This window comes from Lepisosteus platostomus, chromosome 26, assembly GCF_059453375.1.
Source record: "Lepisosteus platostomus isolate fLepPlt1 chromosome 26, fLepPlt1.hap1, whole genome shotgun sequence".
Taxonomy (NCBI): Eukaryota; Metazoa; Chordata; class Actinopteri; order Semionotiformes; family Lepisosteidae; genus Lepisosteus; species Lepisosteus platostomus.
In genome coordinates, this window is record NC_142636.1 from 10794368 (window position 1) to 10816517 (window position 22150).

At 53.2% G+C, this 22150-nt stretch overlaps 4 protein-coding genes across 8 annotated transcripts; 2 read left to right on the forward strand and 2 right to left on the reverse strand.

Moving 5' to 3' along the window:
- Nucleotides 1-99: 99 nt before the first annotated feature.
- Nucleotides 100-2021, reverse strand: LOC148640089 (small ribosomal subunit protein eS27). The gene is made up of 4 exons (XM_088621167.1): nt 1923-2021; nt 1154-1262; nt 705-815; nt 100-322 (listed from the first exon to the last, which is right to left on the reverse strand). The coding sequence occupies exons 1-4, from the start codon at nt 1926-1928 to the stop codon at nt 294-296; spliced, it is 255 nt and encodes an 84-aa protein (XP_088477293.1). The 5' UTR covers nt 1929-2021; the 3' UTR covers nt 100-293.
- A 1643-nt stretch (nt 2022-3664) lies between these two features.
- Nucleotides 3665-15160, forward strand: rab13 (RAB13, member RAS oncogene family). Its single transcript, XM_088621166.1, has 8 exons — nt 3665-4153; nt 8646-8706; nt 8826-8886; nt 9002-9079; nt 9707-9796; nt 10434-10499; nt 10583-10633; nt 11526-15160. The coding sequence occupies exons 1-8, from the start codon at nt 4030-4032 to the stop codon at nt 11592-11594; spliced, it is 600 nt and encodes a 199-aa protein (XP_088477292.1). The 5' UTR covers nt 3665-4029; the 3' UTR covers nt 11595-15160.
- A 1-nt stretch (nt 15161) lies between these two features.
- LOC148640091 (solute carrier family 25 member 44-like) lies at nt 15162-22020 on the reverse strand. The gene is made up of 4 exons (XM_088621159.1): nt 21660-22020; nt 19907-21291; nt 19696-19823; nt 15162-19003 (listed from the first exon to the last, which is right to left on the reverse strand). The coding sequence occupies exons 2-4, from the start codon at nt 21153-21155 to the stop codon at nt 18803-18805; spliced, it is 1578 nt and encodes a 525-aa protein (XP_088477285.1). The 5' UTR covers nt 21156-21291; nt 21660-22020; the 3' UTR covers nt 15162-18802.
- On the forward strand, nt 15262-17530 carry LOC148640092 (gamma-secretase subunit APH-1A-like). Of its 5 annotated transcripts, none has more exons than XM_088621164.1 (7): nt 15262-15673; nt 15918-16088; nt 16176-16249; nt 16339-16461; nt 16694-16821; nt 16907-17015; nt 17113-17530. In XM_088621164.1, exons 2-7 carry the CDS (start codon nt 15919-15921, stop codon nt 17175-17177), a joined length of 669 nt encoding a protein of 222 aa, XP_088477290.1. In that variant the 5' UTR covers nt 15262-15673; nt 15918; the 3' UTR covers nt 17178-17530. The 5 variants fall into 5 exon arrangements, with proteins under 5 accessions (XP_088477290.1, XP_088477286.1, XP_088477291.1 ...); XM_088621160.1 differs by having other exon boundaries at nt 15585-15714; XM_088621165.1 differs by lacking the exon at nt 16907-17015 and having other exon boundaries at nt 15585-15714.
- Nucleotides 22021-22150: the final 130 nt, after the last annotated feature.

The following is a 22150-nucleotide window of genomic DNA, read 5'->3' on the forward strand; positions in this document are numbered from 1 at the left end:
TTAACCTGCCCACTGACCCCAGCCGCCCTGCGCCACGAGCACCCAGAGCCGCCCACTGAACACGCGCGCAGCAGCCAGTAACGACACAGGCGCCAGCTCTTCCGGAATGAAAAACCTTTATTGTAGCGGGGTGGGTTGGGGTTACAGATACAGTGACCGTCCTGAGAGGTGCTCCTCCTCCTGGCCTGTCCGTCGTGTCGCCATGGGGACGGCAGCACGAGGCCCCGCGGCGAGGAGCGCGCACTGTGCCAGCGGCCCAGCCCTCCCCGCGCCGGACTGCCGCACAGCGCCACCTAGTGCTGCTTCCTCCGGAACGAACAGCCTGCAGAGAGAGAGAGACAGGGCATTCCCACAATGCTTCACATTTATAACCCCCAGCCCTCCACCCACTGGTCTCCCCACTGCTGCAGCGCAGGAGAAATAAAGGTAACATCCCCTTTCTCCTCCTGACACCCACACTGTCGAGATATCAGCTCTTCCTCCACACCGCAGCCCCACAGCAGAGCTGAGGACTGACAACTCTCACTGACAGCACACACACACACTGCAGGAGCCCTGGACAGACACACCAAGTGAACTTTCTCAGATAGTCAGTTGTGTTACCCCTTGAGGAAACCTAGACAGCAGTCTGAGACGGTCCACAGAACTAAGCTTTAAACAGGTACTGAACCCTGAACCCGGAACACACACCGCTCAACACTGACCTTCTGTCAGCCGGGCCTTCCCTCCCGTGGGCTGGCACAGCACTGTGGAGCAGCCCACACACAGCACCACTGTCTGCGCGTGGCTGAACACCGTGGTGATCTTGTAGCATCCTGTAGACAGCAGAGAGCACATCAGCACACTGAACACAGCCCTGCACACAGTCACATGCTCCACTGAGCCAGCAGAGAACACATCAGCACACTGAACACAGCCCTGCACACAGTCACACACTCCACTGAGCCAGCAGAGAACACATCAGCACACTGAACACAGCCCTGCACACAGTCACACATTCCACTGAGCAAGGCCACAGAGCCCATATGACACCAACAGCCCATATACTGCAGCCCCTGCTCAGACAAAAACCAATAGACTCCCCTTACAGATTCCGCCCCGGGCAGTCAGAGAGGCCGGGCTCGGCCCCAGTCCGGGAGGTGGACACACTGACCTGGACACTTGACATCCATGAAGTAGGAGTTGGGGCTCTGGACCAGCCTCTTCTTCTTGTGCTTCCTCTTCTCCTCCTCGGGGGACGGGTGCAACAAGTCTTTCGCGAGCTGCGTGGGCAAGCCGAGAGGGATTAACACCGTGGCCCGGACATCCACGCGTGTAGACAGATCCGTGGAGCCCCCGCTCAGACTGGGCCTCCCAACAGCATAAAGACCCGGAAAGCGGAGCGGAGACTGATCCCGAGCCATCGACCCCACAAGCGAACCCAGAAGCCACAGCACACTGCTGCTGCTGCCCCGCCGTCTACACAGACATAACTGAACCTGCCCTTAACTCCGTGCTAGTTCGATCGTGTCTTTAAAAATACCATGCTGCGTCAAAGCGTCTCTCTCCCACGCCAGCCTCTCCGACAACCCCCAGCCCTGCCCGACTATTCAGCCACACAGTCCTACCCATTAATAACTGCGTTATATCACACGTAGCACACTCATATTATACCGAATCTCTGTTAATTCGCTCCCCGTCACCCCCCTCCTCACGCATCGCCGTCCCCCATGTGCGCCGCCATCTTGTCCCCGTCTCGATTCCGTAACGCATCTACCTCGCCCGACTTTAGGCTCTAATTTACTTAATTTAAGCGCCCCGAGTTCTAGTCCACCTCTACACAGAACCGCGAAGCTACCCTCGCCTAATCCGGTGCAATTCAACCCAGTTCGTGTCGGTTAGGAAGGGATAAACGCCGTTTTGTAAACGGCACAGACACTCACTGGCATGTTGGCGAGTATGCAGCCTCTGCCGAAAAGAAGGAAGAACCGGAAACACGGGGTTAATATAAACGGGGTGGTCGAGCAGGGGCCGGAAGTGTGGTGTGCAGTGTCACACGGTGTCAGCCATGACAGTAAGGTCACAGTGTGTTAATTGTGGAGTAGCTGCACGTAGTAATAATAATAATAATTGCTTACACTTGTATAGCGCTTTTCTGGACACTCCACTCAAAGCGCTTTACAGGTAATGGGGATCCCCTCCACCACCACCAATGTGCAGCATCCACCTGGATGATGCGACGGCAGCCATAGTGCGCCAGAACACTCACCACACATCAGCTATCGGTGGGGAGGAGAGCAGAGTGATGGAGCCAGTTCAGAGAGGGGGGTTATTAGGAGGCCATGATTGGTAAAGGCCGATGGGAAATTTGGCCAGGACACCCCTACTCTTTTCGAGAAGCACCCTGGGATTTTTAATGACCACAGAGAGTCAGGACCTCGGTTTTACGTCTCATCCAAAGGACAGCACCTGTTTACAGTATAGTGTCCCCGTCACTACACTGGGGCATTAGGACCCACATGAGCCGCAGGGTGAGCGCCCCCTGCTGGCCCCACTAACACCTCTTCCAGCAGCAACCTTAGTTTTTCCCAGGAGGTCTCCCCTCCAGGTACCGACCAGGCTCACATCTGCTGAGCTTCAGTGGGTTGCCAGTTGTGAATTGCAGGGTGATATGGCTGCTGGTATTGATATGACGTATCTTAATACACATCAGTTATTTTTAAACATTTATTATAACTATCATTCATCCAGTATATAACAGGGCTCATTTTATACTGATTTAATATAATATATATTGTGAAGTTCTTCAGTGTTTTTATACTTGTATTTTACAGCCATTCTCATTTCCTGAGTCAAAAGTCACCAGGTTGAATATTTCTGCATTTTCTGACAAAAACTTTAGTAAAATTGATATGAAGGTCAGTCTTCTGGGGGCAGCATGGTGACGCAGTGGTCACTGGGTTTAATTCCTGACCTGGAGTGTTATCTGCGTGGAGTTTGTGCGTTTTCCTGGTGTTTGTGTGGGTTTCCTTCTATAGTCCAAAGACATGCTGGTGGGTTAACTGGTTTCTGGGAAAACTGGCCCTGGTGTGAGTGTGTGTGTCCTGAGCTGGACCGGTGTCATGTCCAGGGTGTGTCCTGCCCTGAGTCTGTTGCTTGCTGGGATAGACTCCAGCTCTCCTGAAACCCTGTACTGGAAGAAGTGGCGGATTGAAAGATGTAATAATAATAACTGTCAACTCACGTGTCAAGGATCACAAATGAGAGGAGCAATTTGACATTATCTAGCCCATCAGCACTTAGTTATAGGAAGTTCTCTGTTCCCTGTGTTAACAATACTTTTTATGACTTTATGTTCCTGTATGCGATTTCCCGAGACGATATGTGACATTTATGTTTCACTTTGTGTGTCTCTGATGCCCTTTTGTACACGACACGCCCTGGACACTTTCCCTCAGGCCTGTTGTAGCCCCTGAAAACCCCTACATCCTTCTCAACAGCCCGAGGTCCTGGGGTCCAGCCGGCGCGCATCCTCCCCGGAGCCCTGCTGGGCCGAGCCGGATAGATGTACTCTACAGCACTGCGGCGAACTAGGCGCGCCGCTACCGACCGGTACCGCTCCTGCTGCGGCCCGGCTGGGACAGAGCCGGAGCGGAGTCTCCCGCAGCGCCCTCTGGCGGCCGCGCTGCTCCTGTGCGCCTCCCGCTCTGCCCTGCTCGCTCCTTCTCTCTCTCCTACGTAACTTCGGGAACTTGGGGAGGAAAAGGAAAGTTTGGGACGAGCAGGGCTTGCGGATCCGGGCCACCTCCGTGTTGTGGTTGTCGTCGTCTGGGACCGTGCGGCTGGGAGCGCTCACCTGCCGAGCGTGTGGGGCTCCTTTTTTCTCGCAAGCGAAACAGCAAAAGGAGAGGATTTTTTGGGGGGTCATTTGAATCGTTTTGTTGGGTTTTTTTTTGTTGTTTCTCCCCAAACCCCGGCGGAGGGGAGGCTGAGAGAGTCGGGCCAGCGGCGAAGCGGAGCGAGTCCGAGTCCACGACCCGGGACAGGCAGATGGCTAAGAAGTACGACTTTCTGTTCAAGCTGCTGCTGATCGGCGACAGCGGGGTGGGCAAGACGTGCCTCATCATCCGGTTCGCGGAGGACAACTTCAACTCCACCTACATCTCCACCATCGGTGAGCGGCCGCGGCTCCGGGCGCCTGGGGCCTTCGCCTGGACCCGGGCTGCTTTGGGGGGGTTCCAGTTAAAACGTTTTTGAGGTCTAACCCGTGTCAAAGGAAGAGAGAGAGAGAGAGAGAGAGAGGGAGGGAGTCGACCCGGGTCTAACCCGTGTCAAAGGAAGAGAGAGAGGGAGGGAGGGAGGGAGTCGACCCGGGTCTAACCCGTGTCAAAGGAAGAGAGAGAGAGAGAGGGAGGGAGGGAGTCGACCCGGGTCTAACCCGTGTCAAAGGAAGAGAGGGAGGGAGGGAGTCGACCCGGGTCTAACCCGTGTCAAAGGAAGAGAGAGAGAGGGCGTCTGAGGGCACCTGTCCCCTAACAGACCCGGTCAGTGCACACACTGACAGACCAAACTCGCTAACTCACTGTGGTAAACCGTGTATGTACTGTAGTACACTATAACTCACTGTGGTAAACTGTGTATGTACTGTAGTACACTATACCCAGCAGCCATCTCACCCTGCAACTCACAACTGGAACCCACTGAAGCTCAGCAGGTGTGAGCCTGGTCAGTACCTGGATGGGAGACCACCTGGGAAAAACTAAGGTTGCTGCTGGAAGAGGTGTTAGTGGGGCCAGTGGGGGCGCTCACCCTGCGGTCCATGTGGGTCCTAATGCCCCAGTATAGTGACGGGGACACTATACTGTAAACAGGCGCTGTCCTTCGGATGAGACGTAAAACCGAGGTCCTGACTCTCTGTGGTCATTAAAAATCCCAGGGTGACTCTCGAAAAAGAGTAGGGGTGTTACCCCAGTGTCCTGGGCAAATTTCCCATTGGCCTTTACCAATCATGGCCTCCTAATAACCCCCCCTCTCTGAACTGGCTCCATCACTCTGCTCTCCTCCCCACTGAGAGCTGTTGTGTGGGGAGTGTTCTGGCGCACTATGGCTGCCATTACATCATCCAGGTGGATGCTGCACATTGGTGGTGGTGGAGGGGATCCCCATTACCTGTAAAGTGCTTTGAGTGGAGTGTCCAGATAAGCACTATATAACTGTAAGCAATTATTATTATTATAACTCACTGTGGTAAACTGTATGTACTGTACTACACTGTAACTCACTGCAGTGCACTGTATGTACTGTAGGACACTGTAACACACTGTGGTAAACTGGTATACTGTTTACTGTAGTACACTATAACAGTGTGGTAAACTGCGTGGTAAACACACTTGAAAACACTGTGGTAAACTGCGATATATTAGTACACTATAACTCACTGTGGTAAACTGTGTATATACTATAGTACACTATAACACACTGGTAAACTGGTATATACTGTAGTACACTGGAAAACACTGTGGTAAACTGTGGTATATACTGTAGTACACTATAATACACTGGTAATCTGGTATATATTGTAGTATACTATAGCACACTGTGGTAAACTGTGGTATTATACTATAGTACACTGTAACTCACTGTGGTAAATTATGGTACATAGTGAATTACACTATAGCACACTGTAGTATATACTGTAGTACACTATAACACTGTGATAAACTGTGGTATATACTGTAATATGCTATAACACTGTGGTAAACTGTGTGGTATATACTGTAATCCACTATGATTCACCGTGGTATGTACTTTAATCCACTATAATTCACTGAGGTAAACTGTGTGGTACAGTATATACTTTAATACTATAACACTGTTAAATGGTATTTACTGAAATACTATAATTCTCTGTGGTAAACTGTGGTGCAGTGTGGTGAACTGTGGTGCAGTGCTGACAGTGGTGCAGTGTGGTGAACTGTGGTACAGTGTGGTGAACTGTGGTGCAGTGCTGACTGGTGCAGTGTGGTGAACTGTGGTACAGTGCTGACTGTGGTATAGTGTGGTGAACTGTGGTATAGTGCTGACTGGTGCAATGTGGTGAACTGTGGTACAGTGTGGTGAACTGTGGTACAGTGTGGTGAACTGTGGTGCAGTGCTGACAGTGGTACAGTGTGGTGAACTGTGGTACAGTGTGGTGAACTGTGGTATAGTGCTGACAGTGGTGCAGTGTGGTGAACTGTGGTACAGTGTGGTGAACTGTGGTATAGTGTGGTGAACTGTGGTGCAGTGCTGACAGTGGTACAGTGTGGTGAACTGTGGTACAGTGTGGTGAACTGTGGTATAGTGCTGACTGTGGTACAGTGTGGTGAACTGTGGTACAGTGTGGTGAACTGTGGTATAGTGCTGACTGTGGTACAGTGTGGTGAACTGTGGTACAGTGTGGTGAACTGTGGTGCAGTGCTGACAGTGGTGCAGTGTGGTGCAGTGCTGACAGTGGTGCAGTGTGGTGAACTGTGGTATAGTGTGGTGAACTGTGGTATAGTGCTGACTGTGGTACAGTGTGGTGAACTGTGGTACAGTGTGGTGAACTGTGGTGCAGTGCTGACAGTGGTGCAGTGTGGTGAACTGTGGTACAGTGTGGTGAACTATGGTATAGTGTGGTGAACTGTGGTGCAGTGCTGACAGTGGTACAGTGTGGTGAACTGTGGTACAGTGTGGTGAACTGTGGTATAGTGCTGACTGTGGTACAGTGTGGTGAACTGTGGTATAGTGTGGTGAACTGTGGTGCAGTGCTGACTGTGGTGCAGTGTGGTGAACCGTCACCACAGCTCTTGGTGTTGGTGATCCAGCCACACTCCCCGCAGGCTGAACAGCAACAGGTCCTGTCAGTTTGCGGCTCTCCCCTGTTGCAGTAATAACACACAGTGTGATAATTACCGCACACGCCTGGTGACTGTCACTGCCTGTCCCTCCCTCTAACTCTCTCTGACTCCCAACATTCACACTCAAAGAGCTTTATTGGCATGGACAGTGAATTATAGTGTTGACAAAGCATATACAATTAACACAATTTAGAGACATTTACAGTACTAACATGTTATTGGACATTTATATACAACACATAACCATTATTGAGAGACAGGCTCACTGCTCCTCAGGCTGGGACAGGAGATCACACACTGGGCTGCAGCTCTATTGAGTTTCCTCTCCCAGTAGGACTGGAAATCGTTCCGATTCTGGCAGGAGTGGGAATTCAGGGATTAGGTTGGTTATTTTGGGGAAGACTGTTTGTCTAATCCCAGAGTATTTCTCCCAGTGCAGTAGAAAGTGCATCTCTGTCTCTACATCTCCCTGCTGGCAGTGGGAGCAGAGCTTGTCCTCTCTGGACAGCCAGGTCTGTCTGTGTCCAGTATCTATATTCAGGCTGTGGTCACTAAGCCTGTCCTCTCTGGCTCTCAGAATGTCCAATATCTATGACCAGGCTGTGGTCATCAAGGTCTGTTTCTCTTTGCTGTCTCTTACCCTGGTCAGATACTCAGCTTGTGTGTACTGTCTGTTTAGGGTCCTGTAGCATTCCAGTTTGTGTTGTGTTGTGTGTGTGTGTGTCCCAGGCTTGTGCTGTGATTTTGCTTGACTGTGACTGGTGTTGCTGAGGCTGGCTGGTGTCAGTGAGCTTCAGGACCAGCTGGCTGAGGGGCTCTTCTCTGGGCTCAGCAGGGCCTTGTGCTGGAAGGAGCTCTGGTCAGTGTTTCTCAGGAGTGCCCAGTACTTGATTGCTCTCTGCTGTATATTGATTAGTAATGGGTAATGGCCTCATTCAGCCCTGCACAGAGTAAGGAGTTTGTCTCTGCACATGGGGGTATTTGTTACAGGGCTGTGTGTGCAGAGTTTCTATGGGTGTCTGCAATCCTGGCATGTGACTGGACCCCACACTTCACCAGTGGCTTGGATTACACTGTGAAATATCTGCAGCCAGATCTGTCATGTAGGTGTGATGTTGTAGAGACTCCTAGCAGTGTGGAAAGCCCTGTGTGCCTTCTTCAGTGCCTTCACTGCCAGGCCGAAACTCGCAGACGAGCTGACTGTCAGTGTGAGGTTTGTGTGGCTGGTTGTGCAGCTCTCTCTCCCTCCCTCTGCCAGTCTCTCCTGTGTGTTTGTGTGTACTGTATATAAAGCTGGCATGTCAGTACTTGCTGCTGCCTTCAGGGAGTCGGAGAGAATGTGTGTCAGGACAGCGTGTGTGTGAGTCAGGAGAACTACTTCCCTGTGCTCAGCCCCTCTCTCTGTATATCGGGGTCCCCTCTGTTCATCAGGACTGCACCCTAGAACCCGCTGCCCTGCTCAGATTCTCAGCCCCTCTCTCTGTATATCTGGGTCCCCTCTGTTCATCAGGACTGCGCCCCAGAACCCGCTGCACTGCTCAGATACTCAGCCCCTCTCTCTGTACATCGGGGTCCCCTCTGTTCATCAGGACTGCGCCCCAGAACCCGCTGCCCTGCTCAGCTACTCAGCCCCTCTCTCTTTACATCGGGGTCCCCTCTGTTAATCAAGACTGCACCCCAGAACCCGCTGCCCTGCTCAGATACTCAGCCCCTCTCTCTGTACATCGGGGTGCCCTCTGTTCGTCAGGACTGCGCCCCAGATTCTCAGCCCTCCTCTCTCTGCAGGGATCGACTTCAAGGTGAAGACAGTGGAGGTCCAGGGGAAGAAGGTGAAGCTGCAAGTCTGGTGAGGCGCCGCCGGCCCACAGTCCAGATGAGGCCCGGTTCTCCTGGCACAGCTGCTCACTGTGTCTCTCTCTGTGTGTCTCTCTCTGTGTGTGTGTGTGTGTGTGTGTCTGTGTGCAGGGACACTGCTGGGCAGGAGAGGTTCAAAACCATCACTACAGCCTACTACAGGGGAGCCATGGTGAGTCACACACACACATGACACCCTGACACACACACACACACACACGCACACACACACACACACCCACGGCCCCTCGGACAGGGAAGACGAGCTGTGTGACTTGCTGTTGCAGGGGATTATCCTGGTGTACGACATCACGGACGAGAAGTCCTTTGAGAACATTCAGAACTGGATGAAGAGCATCAAGGAGGTGAGAGAGAGGGAGACAGGAGGAGAGAGGGAGACAGGAGGAGAGAGGAGAGAGGGAGACAGGAGGAGAGAGGGAGACAGGAGGAGAGAGGAGGGATTGAGACAGGAGGAGAGAGTGAGACAGGAGGAGAGAGGAGAGAGGGAGACAGGAGGAGAGAGGAGAGAGGGAGACAGGAGGAGAGAGGAGAGAGGGAGACAGGAGGAGAGAGTGGGACAGGAGGAGAGAGGAGAGAGGGAGACAGGAGGAGAGGGTGAGAGAGGAGGGAGTGAGAGAGGAGGAGAGGGTGAGGAGAGGGATAGGATGAGAGAGGGGAGAGAGAGGGACAGGGGGAGAGTGGGACAGGAGGAGAGAGGAGGGAGAGGAGGGCGAGAGAGAGAGGGACAGGAGGAGAGAGAGGCAGAGGGATACAAGGGTAGAGAGGGTGAGGAGAGAGAGGGACAGGAGGAGAGAGGAGGCCGAGGGAGAGAGGGACAGGAGGAGAGAGGAGGGAGAGAGGGACGGGAGGAGAGAGGAGGGTGAGGGAGAGAGGGATGGGAGGAGAGAGGAGAGAGAGGCAGAGGGATACAAGGGTAGAGGAGAGGGTGAGCCAACAAGCTGCAAGCTTTGACTCTCGTCTTTTATTCCCAGAATGCCTCAGCAGGGGTCAGCAGGATGTTGCTTGGCAACAAATGTGACATTGAGGCCAAGAGGAAGGTCTCCAAGGAAACGGGGGAAAAGGTGAGACTTATCAGACCATGTCCAGTCACAGCTCAGCATGTCGGCAGTGGCTTTGCTCTGTGTGTCTGACTGTGCGGTAGTACAGTAACAACACTGCTGTGTCTGTCTGACTGTGCGGTAGTACAGTAACAACACTGCTGTGTCTGTCTGACTGTGCGGTAGTACAGTAACAGCACTGCTGTGTCTGTCTGACTGTGCGGTAGTACAGTAACAACACTGCTGTGTCTGTCTGACTGTGCGGTAGTACAGTAACAACACTGCTGTGTCTGTCTGACTGTGCGGTAGTACAGTAACAACACTGCTGTGTCTGTCTGACTGTGCGGTAGTACAGTAACAGCACTGCTGTGTCTGTCTGACTGTGCGGTAGTACAGTAACAGCACTGCTGTGTCTGTCTGACTGTGCGGTAGTACAGTAACAGCACTGCTGTGTCTGTCTGACTGTGCGGTAGTACAGTAACAGCACTGCTGTCTGTCTGACTGCGGTAGTACAGTAACAACACTGCTGTGTCTGTCTGACTGTGCGGTAGTACAGTAACAACACTACTGTGTCTGTCTGACTGTGCGGTAGTACAGTAACAACACTGCTGTGTCTGTCTGACTGTGCGGTAGTACAGTAACAACACTGCTGTGTCTGCAGCTGGCCAAGGATCACGGAATCCGGTTCTTCGAGACGAGCGCCAAGTCCAGCATCAATGTGGAGGAGGTGAGTGTCCAGCTGGCAGCCGTCTGTCTGTCCGCCTGTCCAGATGTGACCTTTGCCCCTCACACTGTCCCTGCTCTCTCCAGGCATTCATCGCTCTGGCTGGGGATATCCTGCTGAAGACCGGGAAGAGACCAGTGAGTACCGGGAGCAACACTCCCTGAGTACTGACTGTGCTGCAGTACTGATACTGATTGATACTGTACTGTACTGTAGTCACTGTACTGATACTGACTGATACAGATTGATACTGCCTGTACTGTACACTGATACTGACTGATACAGATTGATACTGATACTGCCTGTACTGTAGACTGATACTGACTGATACAGATTGATACTGATACTGCCTGTACTGTAGACTGATACTGCCTGTACTGTACACTGATACTGACTGATACAGATTGATACTGATACTGCCTGTACTGTACACTGATACTGACTGATACAGATTGATACTGATACTGCCTGTACTGTAGACTGATACTGACTGATACAGATTGATACTGATACTGCCTGTACTGTAGACTGATACTGCCTGTACTGTACACTGATACTGACTGATACAGATTGATACTGATACTGCCTGTACTGTACACTGATACTGACTGATACAGATTGATACTGATACTGCCTGTACTGTAGACTGATACTGACTGATACAGATTGATACTGATACTGCCTGTACTGTAGACTGATACTGCCTGTACTGTACACTGATACTGACTGATACAGATTGATACTGATACTGCCTGTACTGTACACTGATACTGACTGATACTGATACTTCCTGTACTGTAGACTGATACTGACTGATGCTGCCTGTTCCGTACACTGATACTGACTGTGCTGTAGGCTGATACTGTCTGTACTGTACACAGATACTGCCTGTACTGATAGTGATTGATACTGCCTGTACTGTACACTGATACTGACTGATACTGATACTGCCTGTACTGTAGACTGATACTGACTGTGGTACAGTACAGTATAATCCTGTCTAATATAGAATTGTCTCTGTGTTTCCAGGGCGCAGGAGGTCGGGAGGTGCATCTGAACACCACAGAGAAAAAGGCGTCCAAATGCTCGTTACTCTAATGAGGAAATTCTGGAGGGAAATGGGGTTAACAGGGTCACTGCTGGACGGACAGACAGAAAGACTGAGTGACTGGGATACCAACCTAGGACTGCTCCTTTATACATACCCTCTATTGAAGAGCCACCTACACACTATAAATACCCTATAGAGAAGAGCTTCATGAACACACTATAAATACCCTATAGAGAAGAGCTTCCTCAAAACACTATAAATACCCTATAGAGAAGAGCTTCATGAACACACTATAAATACCCTATAGGGAAGAGCTTCCTCAACACACTATAAATACCCTATAGAGAAGAGCTTCATGAACACACTATAAATACCCTATAGGGAAGAGCTTCCTCAACACACTATAAATACCCTATAGAGAAGAGCTTCATGAACACACTATAAATACCCTATAGGGAAGAGTCTCCGACACACTATAAATACCCTATAGAGAAGAGCTTCATGAACACACTATAAATACCCTATAGAGAAGAGTCTCCGACACACTATAAATACCCTATAGAGAAGAGCTTCATGAACACACTATAAATACCCTATAGGGAAGAGCTTCATGAACACACTATAAATACCCTATAGGGAAGAGCTTCCTCAACACACTATAAATACCCTATAGAGAAGAGCTTCATGAACACACTATAAATACCCTATAGAGAAGAGTCTCCGACACACTATAAATACCCTATAGAGAAGAGCTTCATGAACACACTATAAATACCCTATAGGGAAGAGCTTCATGAACACACTATAAATACCCTATAGGGAAGAGCTTCCTCAACACACTATAAATACCCTATAGAGAAGAGCTTCATGAACACACTATAAATACCCTATAGAGAAGAGCTTCCTCAACACACTATAAATACCCTATAGAGAAGAGCTTCCTCAACACACTATAAATACCCTATAGGGAAGAGTCTCCGACACACTATAAATACCCTATAGAGAAGAGCTTCCTCAACACACTATAAATACCCTATAGAAAAGAGCTTCCTCAACACACTATAAATACCCTATAGAGAAGAGCTTCCTCAACACACTATAAATACCCTATAGAGAAGAGCTTCATGAACACACTATAAATACCCTATAGAGAAGAGCTTCCTCAACACACTATAAATACCCTATAGAGAAGAGCTTCATGAACACACTATAAATACCCTATAGGGAAGAGCTTCATGAACACACTATAAATACCCTATAGAGAAGAGCTTCCTCAACACACTATAAATACCCTATAGAGAAGAGTCTCCGACACACTATAAATACCCTATAGAGAAGAGCTTCATGAACACACTATGAATACCCTGTAGGGAAGAGCTTCCTTAAAACACTATAAATACCCTATAGAGAAGAGCTTCCTCAACACACTATAAATACCCTATAGAGAAGAGCTTCATGAACACACTATAAATACCCTATAGAGAAGAGCTTCCTCAACACACTATAAATACCCTATAGAGAAGAGTCTCCGACACACTATAAATACCCTATAGAGAAGAGTCTCCGACACACTATAAATACCCTATAGAGAAGAGCTTCATGAACACACTATAAATATCCTATAGAGAAGAGAAAAGTCTCGTACACACACTATAAATACCCTGTAGAGAAGAGCTTCCTAAACACCCTGTAGAGAAGAGTGCTGTAAACACACTATAAATACCCTACAGAGATAAGTATCCTATACACACTACAAATACCCTATAGAGAAGAGTCTCCGACACACTATAAATACCCAATAGAGAAGAGCTTCCTCAACACACTATAAATACCCTGTAGAGAAGAGCTTCCTAAACACTATAAATACCCTGTAGAGAAGAGTGCTGTAAACACACTATAAATACCCTACAGAGATAAGTATCCTATACACACTACAAATACCCTATAGAGAAGAGCCTTCTAAACACAGTATGGAGAGCCTGTTATACACACACTAGAGAAGAGCCTAAACAGAGTATACACTCTATACTAAACAGTATAGAGAGCCTGTTACACACACACTATAAATACCCTACAGAGATAAGTATCCTATACACACTACAAATACCCTATAGAGAAGAGCCTCCTAAACACCGTATGGAGAACCTGTTACACACACACTATACAGTAAATACCCTACAGAGAGGAGTATCCTACACACGCTATAAATACCCAATAAAGAAGTCTCCTGCTCACATTATAAATATCCTATAGAGAAGAGTTTCCAAAACACTATATTTATCATATAGGGAAGAGTCTCCTGCACACTATAAATACCCTATAGAGAAGAGTCTCCTACACACTAAAAATACCCTATAGAGAAGAGTCTCCTACACACTATAAATACCCTATAGAGAAGAGTCTCCTACACACTATAAATACCCTATAGAGAAGAGCTTCATAAACACTATATTTCTCCTATAGAGTGGAGTCTCCTACACAAACTACCTTTTAGAGAAGAGTCTTTCATACACACGTCAGGTATCAATCTCGGCTTTAAGGTTCAGAATTTGCTCGAATTAGTGGCTCTGCTGCACGTCTGTAATGTTTTTTCCGGGCTTTCTAAGGTGTCAGATATATCAGAAGCCCAGAGATACGGTGCAGGGGAGACTGTAGCCCGTGTTCTGCTCGTGGGGGTTGGTTTCGTGACAGAGCAGTGCGGTGAGGTGCGAGAGGCACCCTGATCCGATCGCTGTGAGAGGAGTCTGTACACGGCAGTCCACAGGACCAAGACAGCATTCCCGACGGCGCGCTGGGGAATGGGGACAGGATATCCTCAGGGATGCTGGCCTGGGCATCCTGACGGACGTTTCTGCGGGAATTCTGTAGGATGGTGTTTTCTGTTGGACTGTGTTTGTGTTTGCTTGGACGTACTGCCCAGCAGCTCTGTTAACTTACGGGCTGCTGGGTTCATGTTCTTCACTGTTTCCCAGTGAGGCTGAGAGTGGGCGGGTTTATCCTGTAAGTGACTGGAGGTGAGAGGCTGGAGCGACGTGGGTTGGTATGTTAGAGACTGTGTCGACAAACACTGATGGATATGCTGAGACTGAGTGACACACTGTCTAATAGTGATTAGCTGGCTGTGAGTGATGACATTAAGTGATTGACAAGCTGAATGAAGGTTTGAAACACCGATTGGCTGACACTGAGTGATTGAGAGTCTGGGTGACGCACTGATTGGCCGACACTAAGTGATTGACGGCCTGAAACACCAATGGGCTAACACTGAGTGGCTGAGGGTCTGACTGACACACTGATTGGCTGACACTGAGTGATTGACAGTGGTGCAGACTGGCAGACAGTGGCGCTCAGAGTGACCAGCACTGACCCTGACAGATGAACTGTGCGTTGTACATGCAACTACACAACACTTCTAGCTTCACACTCATTAAGAGACCACATTTTTGGCACTTTCTTTGCACTGTCTAGTATTAGGGAACACTTACCATCGTCTGTCTCTGTATTTAATCTGTATTTTTCATGTGGAAACTGCTGTCTTTTTCCAAGGGGAGTGGCTAGACATCCCCTTCCATTTAAACCTACACATGAAAATAAATAAAGCATTTGTGTAGCAGTTTCAGTGTAGCTGTTTTATTGCACAGAGTCAGTATTGAGAACTGAGTGCACCTTTTCTGAACCTCTACAAATCCTACCGAGTTGCACTGACGGGTAACCTAAATTAACTTGAAAAACTACAGCTCCCATGAGGACCTTGGATGACACCAGGAAGCGGATGCTAAGGTTCTATATCCCGCCTCCTCTCGTCTTTCTACTGGGCCATGAATTCCCAGCACTCACGCCGGATGGAGCAGCGCGATTGGCCGGGATCGCCCAAGGGGCGTGGCCCTGGCTCTTCCGGATACAAGGGCTGGACGAGCGAAGTCATGTGGTTTTCTGGAGGGTTATTTAAAATGGCTGAGGAAGTGTCTGGGGGGGGAAAAACTCCATTTAAAAAAATAAATAAAACCGTAACGCTCCAGGAAGCCGTTTTGTCCTGAGGAAGACGCTCGGAGGGATGGGGGCTGCCGTGTTTCTCGGCTGCGTCTTCACCGCCTTCGGGCCGAGTTTCGCCCTGTTCGTGTTCACGGTGGGCGCCGATCCGCTGCGGGTCATCGCGCTGGTCGCGGGGTGAGTCGGCTGGCGAGTCCTGCCGTTTCATTCGCGACATTTCTGATCTGCTGATCCCTATTTCTCCTGTCTTATCTCTCTCTCTCTCCTGTCTGTCTGTGGCTCCTCTGTCTCCTCTCCCTCTGGTCTCTGTCTCCTCTCCCTCCTGTCTGTCTCTCTCTCTCTCTCCTCTCCCTGCTTCCTCCTGTCTCTTCCCCCCACAGTATGTTTTTTTGGCTCCTCTCTGTGCTCCTGTCCTCGGCGCTGTGGTTCACCGCAGTGCAGCTGACTGACCAGGGCGACCCCAAGCTGCAGTACCTCCTCCTTGCCACAGGGGCGGCGCTGTCCGTGCTGCTGCAGGAGCTCTCCCGCCTGACCTGCTACGTGCTGCTCAAGTGAGTGGGAAGGCTGGCTGGCTGTCCGTCTGTCTGTCAGGCTGGGAGTCCCCCTCTCACTCCGGCTCGTCTCCTTGTCCCCCTCAGGAAGGCGGGGGAGGGCCTGGCTGCCTCCCGACGGGGGGACCAGCGCCCCCTCTCTCCGCAGCAGACGGCGTACGGTAGGGGTGCCTTCCCTGTGTCTCCCCGGGGCTCTCTGGGGGCCTGGGGGTGGAGTGGCCTCACCTGTCCCTCTCCCTGCCCCCCGCAGTGTGCGGCCTGTCCTTCGGGATGGCCAGCGGCGCCTTCTCCCTGGCCGGTGTGCTGGCGGCCAGCCTGGGGCCGGGCGTGCCGGGAATCCATGGAGACTCGGCGCACTTCTTCATGGTGTCGGGTACGAGTGGGCTGGGCGGGGGCAGAGCCAGGTGGGGTGGGCAGGGTAAGTGGGGCCTGGTGGGCCTGGGCAGAGTGGGCGGGGTCTGGTAGGGGTGGGCGGGGTCTAGTTCGAGCGGGAGTGGAGCTGGGCAGGGCGGGCGGGGTCTAGTTCGAGCGGGGGTGGAGCCGGGTGGGGTGGGCGGGGTCCGGTGAACCGGGCAGGGCGGGGCCTGACTGCCTTGTCTCCCCAGCGCTGCAGGCCCTGTGCGCGCCCCTCCTGCACGCCTGCTGGGCCGTGGTGCTGGCCGAGGCCTGGGAGCGGCGCCGGCCCGGGGCGGGGCTGGGCGTGGTCGCCGCGCACCTGCTGGCCAGCGGGCTGGTGAGAGCCGCCGGGTCCGGCCGCCGACTCGCCGGCACAGCTGGCTGAACGCACCCGCGAGACTCTCTCTCTCTCTCTCCCCCAGAGCTTCCTGAACCCGCGGTACGAGTACAGCCTCCCTCTGCTGTCCGTCCTGACGGTGGCCATGGCGACGTGGGTGTGGCTGACAGTGGGCGGGGCCTGGCGCCATCGAGGTCTTTTCCTTTCTTTTTTCCAGACCCCAGCAGAGCACTAACTGCAGTTAAATCATGAATTCATTAAACCATTCTCTCTTCTTCCCTCCCCTCTTAGGTGAGCGCTCAGTGAGGGACCAGGCAGTTCTGTACTCTGCCATCCTGAATGCTGTGGACCACTGATGCAATACCAACAGCAGCCTGAAAGGGGGCGCCACTGAGACACGTCCAACTGTGTGTGTGTGTGTGAGGGATACCAGCCTGTGGTAGAGAACAGCAAGAGAACTGGAGAACAGATGGGTTTGTTCCGGAAAAATGCCCTTCCCTTCCTCTCTCTTGTTGTGTCTGGTTGCCTCTGTATTTATATTTGAACCCTGGGGTGCGCTGACCTCAGTGGGAGGGGGGGGGTGGGCAAGGACTGACTTGTTTCCATGGAAACGGCAGGCTGTGTCCTGGATCCCTGAACCTGTGTGTGACGTGGGATAATTCTGTGAAATGCCACCTAATATATACGTGAATAAAAATGGAATATAAGAGCTGAGTTCCTGCTGATTAATCCACCTGTGAATTACTGTAACAATCAGTTGAGTCTGAGTATTAAAATAATTTGTAGGGGTCATGTAACCTTCAGGAGGAGGTTGATGCAGTCATCCAGTTCCTAATCCCCTCCTCCCAGTGAGGTGTTGCAGGGGAGACAAAGTCTGTCCTGGACACACGCTGGACAGGATCCCAGTCCACAGCAGGTCAGACATGCACACACACCTTGTTTCAGAACAACTCAGCTGCCCATATGTCTACAGCCTTCCACAGGACACCTGAGCAGCTGCAGGAAATCCATGCAAACACAGGGGGACCATACAGACTCCAGCCAGACGGCACCCCCAGGACAGGAATCGAACCCCGGGCCCCAGCAATGCTGACCCTGCGATCCCTAGACCTGTTGGCATCCCCTCGCCATGCTGCTGCAATTCAACCCAACCCGCTTTTTTTAAAATAGACATTTTATATTGTAGAAAAACAATACCCCATCGTAACAAACACACGAGACAAATGGGCGAGCGGTCGCACTGTCCCGCTGGTCCGACACCGAGCCTCAGGGGACAGTCCTGCTCCTGTCCAGCTGCCCACCTGCCTGGGGGGGGTCGGCAGCGTGGAGGGGCTCCCTGGGGCGTCCGGCTCAGAGCCATCATCGCAGTGTCCGCAGAGCGCTGAGCTCGCGCCCAGGGCCTTGTGATGGGAGGGCAGGTAGTTCAGCTCGGCGGCGCCCCCTTGTGGCCGGGGGGAGGGAGGGGTGACCGCGGGGCCGGGCCGAGGCGCTCACTCTCACTCTCTCTCACCGAGCCCTTGCCCGGGCAGGAGTTCAGGCTGCTCGTTCACGTGATTTAACAACAGTTAACGGTTACTCTGAAATCGATCTCGGATCATTTCTTTACAGGATTTCAGCGCGGTCGGTGCCAGTTTCATTAGAGTACGGCACAGGAACAAACCAGAGGCTTTCCCGGAAGGCCCCCCGACTCCCGGTGGGAATTCTGTCCCGGATCGGAAGCAGCAGACAGTGGCATGTGCGTGGAGACGGGGGGCTCCTCTGTGGTTTTCCCTTTGTGTTCTTTCTTGTGCCAGTGATTTGAAATTTTAATATCGAAGACAAAAAAAAAAGTCTCTTTCACCCATCCTCCACCCCTCTTCATCTCTCTAACCCACTCTCTCCCCCCTACATCCAACTGTCTCCCTCTGTCTCCCTCCACCCCACTCCCCCTCTATCCCCACTTCCACTCTCGGCATCCCGCGGTCTCCCTCGCTATCCTGCTCTATCCCTCTGTCTCGCTCACGCTCTCCCTCAGATCCTTCCTGAGGCTCAGTCTCTTCAGGGTCTCGTACCCCAGCACCACGGCCAGTGAGGAGGGGGCGACAGAGAGCAGGCGGGCAGACAGCCCCTTGACAAGCCCCCTCGGGCCCTCCTCTCGCACCAGCTGTCCCAGAGTCCGCAGCACAGAGCGTCCACCCTCCACCTGAGAGAGAGGGGTCAATACAGACACACTGACTGACTGGACACTCCAGTACATTAACACTGCACTGAGAGAGAGGGGTTCATACAGACACACTGACTGACTGGACACTGCAGTACATTAACACTGCACTGAGAGAGAGGGGTTCATACAGACACACTGACTGACTGGACACTCCAGTACATTAACACTGCACTGAGAGAGAGGGGTTCATACAGACACACTGACTGACTGGACACTCCAGTACATTAACACTGCACTGAGAGAGAGGGGTTCATACAGACACACTGACTGGACACTCCAGTACATTAACACTGCCCTGAGAGAGAGGGGTTCAAACAGACACACTGACTGACTGGACACTCCAGTACATTAACACTGCACTGAGAGAGAGGGGTTCATACAGACACACTGACTGACTGGACACTCCAGTACATTAACACTGCACTGAGAGAGAGGGGTTCATACAGACACACTGACTGGACACTCCAGTACATTAACACTGCACTGAGAGAGAGGGGTTCATACAGACACACTGACTGGACACTCCAGTACATTAACACTGCACTGAGAGAGAGGGGTTCATACAGACACACTGACTGACTGGACACTCCAGTACATTAACACTGCACTGAGAGAGAGGGGTTCATACAGACACACTGACTGGACACAGAGGTGGTCGTGTGCTCTCGTACCTGCAGCCGGGCCCGCACCACGTCCATGGGGTTGGTGAGGGTGGCGGCGGTGATGGCGGCCAGGGGTCCAGACACAGCCTGCAGCGCCAGGAGGGGCACCTGGGAGGGGGCCAGCCTGGACAGGCGCTCTGAGGGGCGAGAGGTCGGGGTGAGCCCCCCCCTACAGGATATAGCGCCCCACCCGCCCCCCCCCCCCGGCGCCCTCACTCACCAGTGTAGAAGTGATAGAAGGGCCACCAGATGGCGCTGTTGGGGATGTAGGTGAGCAGAGAGGCCAGGTAGCCGCGGTAGAAGCCGCGCACCCCGTCGGCGCGCAGGACCTGCCCCACGATGTCCCGCGTCTGCCCCAGCCCGAAGCGGGGCGCCCCCGGGCCGGCCGGCGCCCGTACGGTGAAGCGCCCACCGGCGCCCCCTGCTGCCGGCCCCTGGCCCTGCATCATCAGGTGCTGGGAGACGACGTCGATGGGCACGGTCAGCGTCTGCGAGACCAGCGAGGCGGCCGCGCCCGCCAGCAGCGACTTGAGCGCGTTGCTGCCCGTGTGGCGGCCCGCCAGCTGGCGCGTCAGCTCGTAGGCCGTGACGTAGCCCTGCCCCGCCAGCAGCGTCAGCGAGTTGGGCAGGAAGCCGCGGTACAGGCCGCCGGGGCCCTCCCGCCGCACGATCTTCACGAAGGCGTCCGCCGTGCCCGCGTACAGGGCGGAGCCGCGCTGCACCTGCAGCCGCGTGCGGATCAGCGCCAGCGGGTACACCGCCGCCCGCACCAGCAGCGCCATGGCCACGCCCAGCGCGTAGAAGCGCCGCTTGTCCAGGTGCTGCCACTCGATGATGGGCACGCCGCCCTCCGAGGAGAGGGAGGGGGGCACCGAAAGGGCAAAGGAGGAGGGGAGACGGGGGGGAGAGGAGACGGGAGGAGGAGGGACAGAGGGAGAGGAGAGAGGAGAAACAAAGGGAGAGGAGACAGGAGGAGAGACAGAGGGAGGGGAGAGAGGAGGAGAAACAGAGGGAGAGTAGAGAGAGGAGGAGAGAGGGGGAGGAGAGACAGAGGGAGGGGAGAGAGGAGGAGGAGAGACAGAGGGAGAGGAGAGAGAGGGAGAGGAGAGAGGAGGAGAGACAGAGGGAGGAGGAGGAGAGACAGAGGGAGGGGAGAGAGGAGGAGAGACAGGGGGAGAGGAGAGAGGAGGAGAGACAGAGGCAGGGGAGAGAGGAGGAGGAGAGACAGAGGGAGGGGAGGACAGAAAGGCAGGGAGAGAGGAGGAGGACACAGAAAGGCTGGAGACTGCATCAGAGGAGGGGAGCCTGTTCCCAAACAGGGCCTGGCAGGAGAAGGCGGTGCTGGGGATGGGAGAGCGAGACAGAGGCTCCTTGGCCACCGGCTGGCAGGAGGCGCCGGTCATGACGGACTGGCAGGGCCCAGGGCGTGCCGGAGTGGGCGGGTCTAAGGAGGCACGACACGAGTTCATTGGTCCTCCAGAGAACACGTGGCCCCTGATTGGAGAAGCAGAGGAAGGCGGAGGCCGGGTGGGGATTGGTGGAAATGCTGGGACCAGCTGTAAGGTGATTGGCCAGGAGGGTCAGTCTTCCATTGCAGCCTACAAACTGGACCAACACGAACAAACACGAACCGATTAATCACAGCTCGGGGGCAGGCACCGCCGACACGTGTTGCAGTCTAACAAGCTGCTTGTTGCGCTTAATAGGAATCAGTGCAAAAACGTGCACGAAACCGAGCCTGCGCGCCGCCGCGACCAGCACAAGCGGCGCCGTTCACGCGTGGGCTACCGCTGTGGGCAGAAAGGAGAGACGCCCCGCACGCGTGGTGGAAGTGGCGGATCTCTCCCTTCTGCTCTACAGCGTGTCCCCAGCCTGTCCGTGTGCACACAGCGAGCAGCTGGCCGTGCAGTAATGGCAACAGTAATAACAATAAGGACAGCGGTCTGCAGGGCAGGGCAGGGCTGTCGGCTCACCCGCGCTCTCTGTGGCCGCTCCGGGACCCGCGCCGCCGAGCGGGGGCACAGGCCATGCTCCGGGCTGCAGCCAGGACACCCCCGCGCCAGCGCCGCTGGGGGGGCGTGGTGGGCACGGCGCGGCGAGTCTGCAGGAGTCCGGACAGGGGCCGCGGAGCGCCAGCGACCCGCACGGCTGCGCTTTGCAGGGCCGGGCCAGGCGCAGGCATTAAAACACCCCGTTATTCTCCCCGACTTCTGGCTGTGGTGGTTGTTGTTGTTCAGGGCTTTGTTATCTCGTACCGTCCCCACCGTCCTTCCTGCTCCACTCACTTCCCTATGCCCGTGTCCTCGCTCTCTCTCGCAATCAACAAACACGCGACGCCCCGCCCACCCCTTCCCTCGGCCAATCGCCATCCGAGACGAGCCGACCATGCGGCTTGACTGACGGGCGCTCTGGCCAACGGAAACGCAGAGGAAATACCCCCCCCCGCCCCCTAACAAGCGAGTTT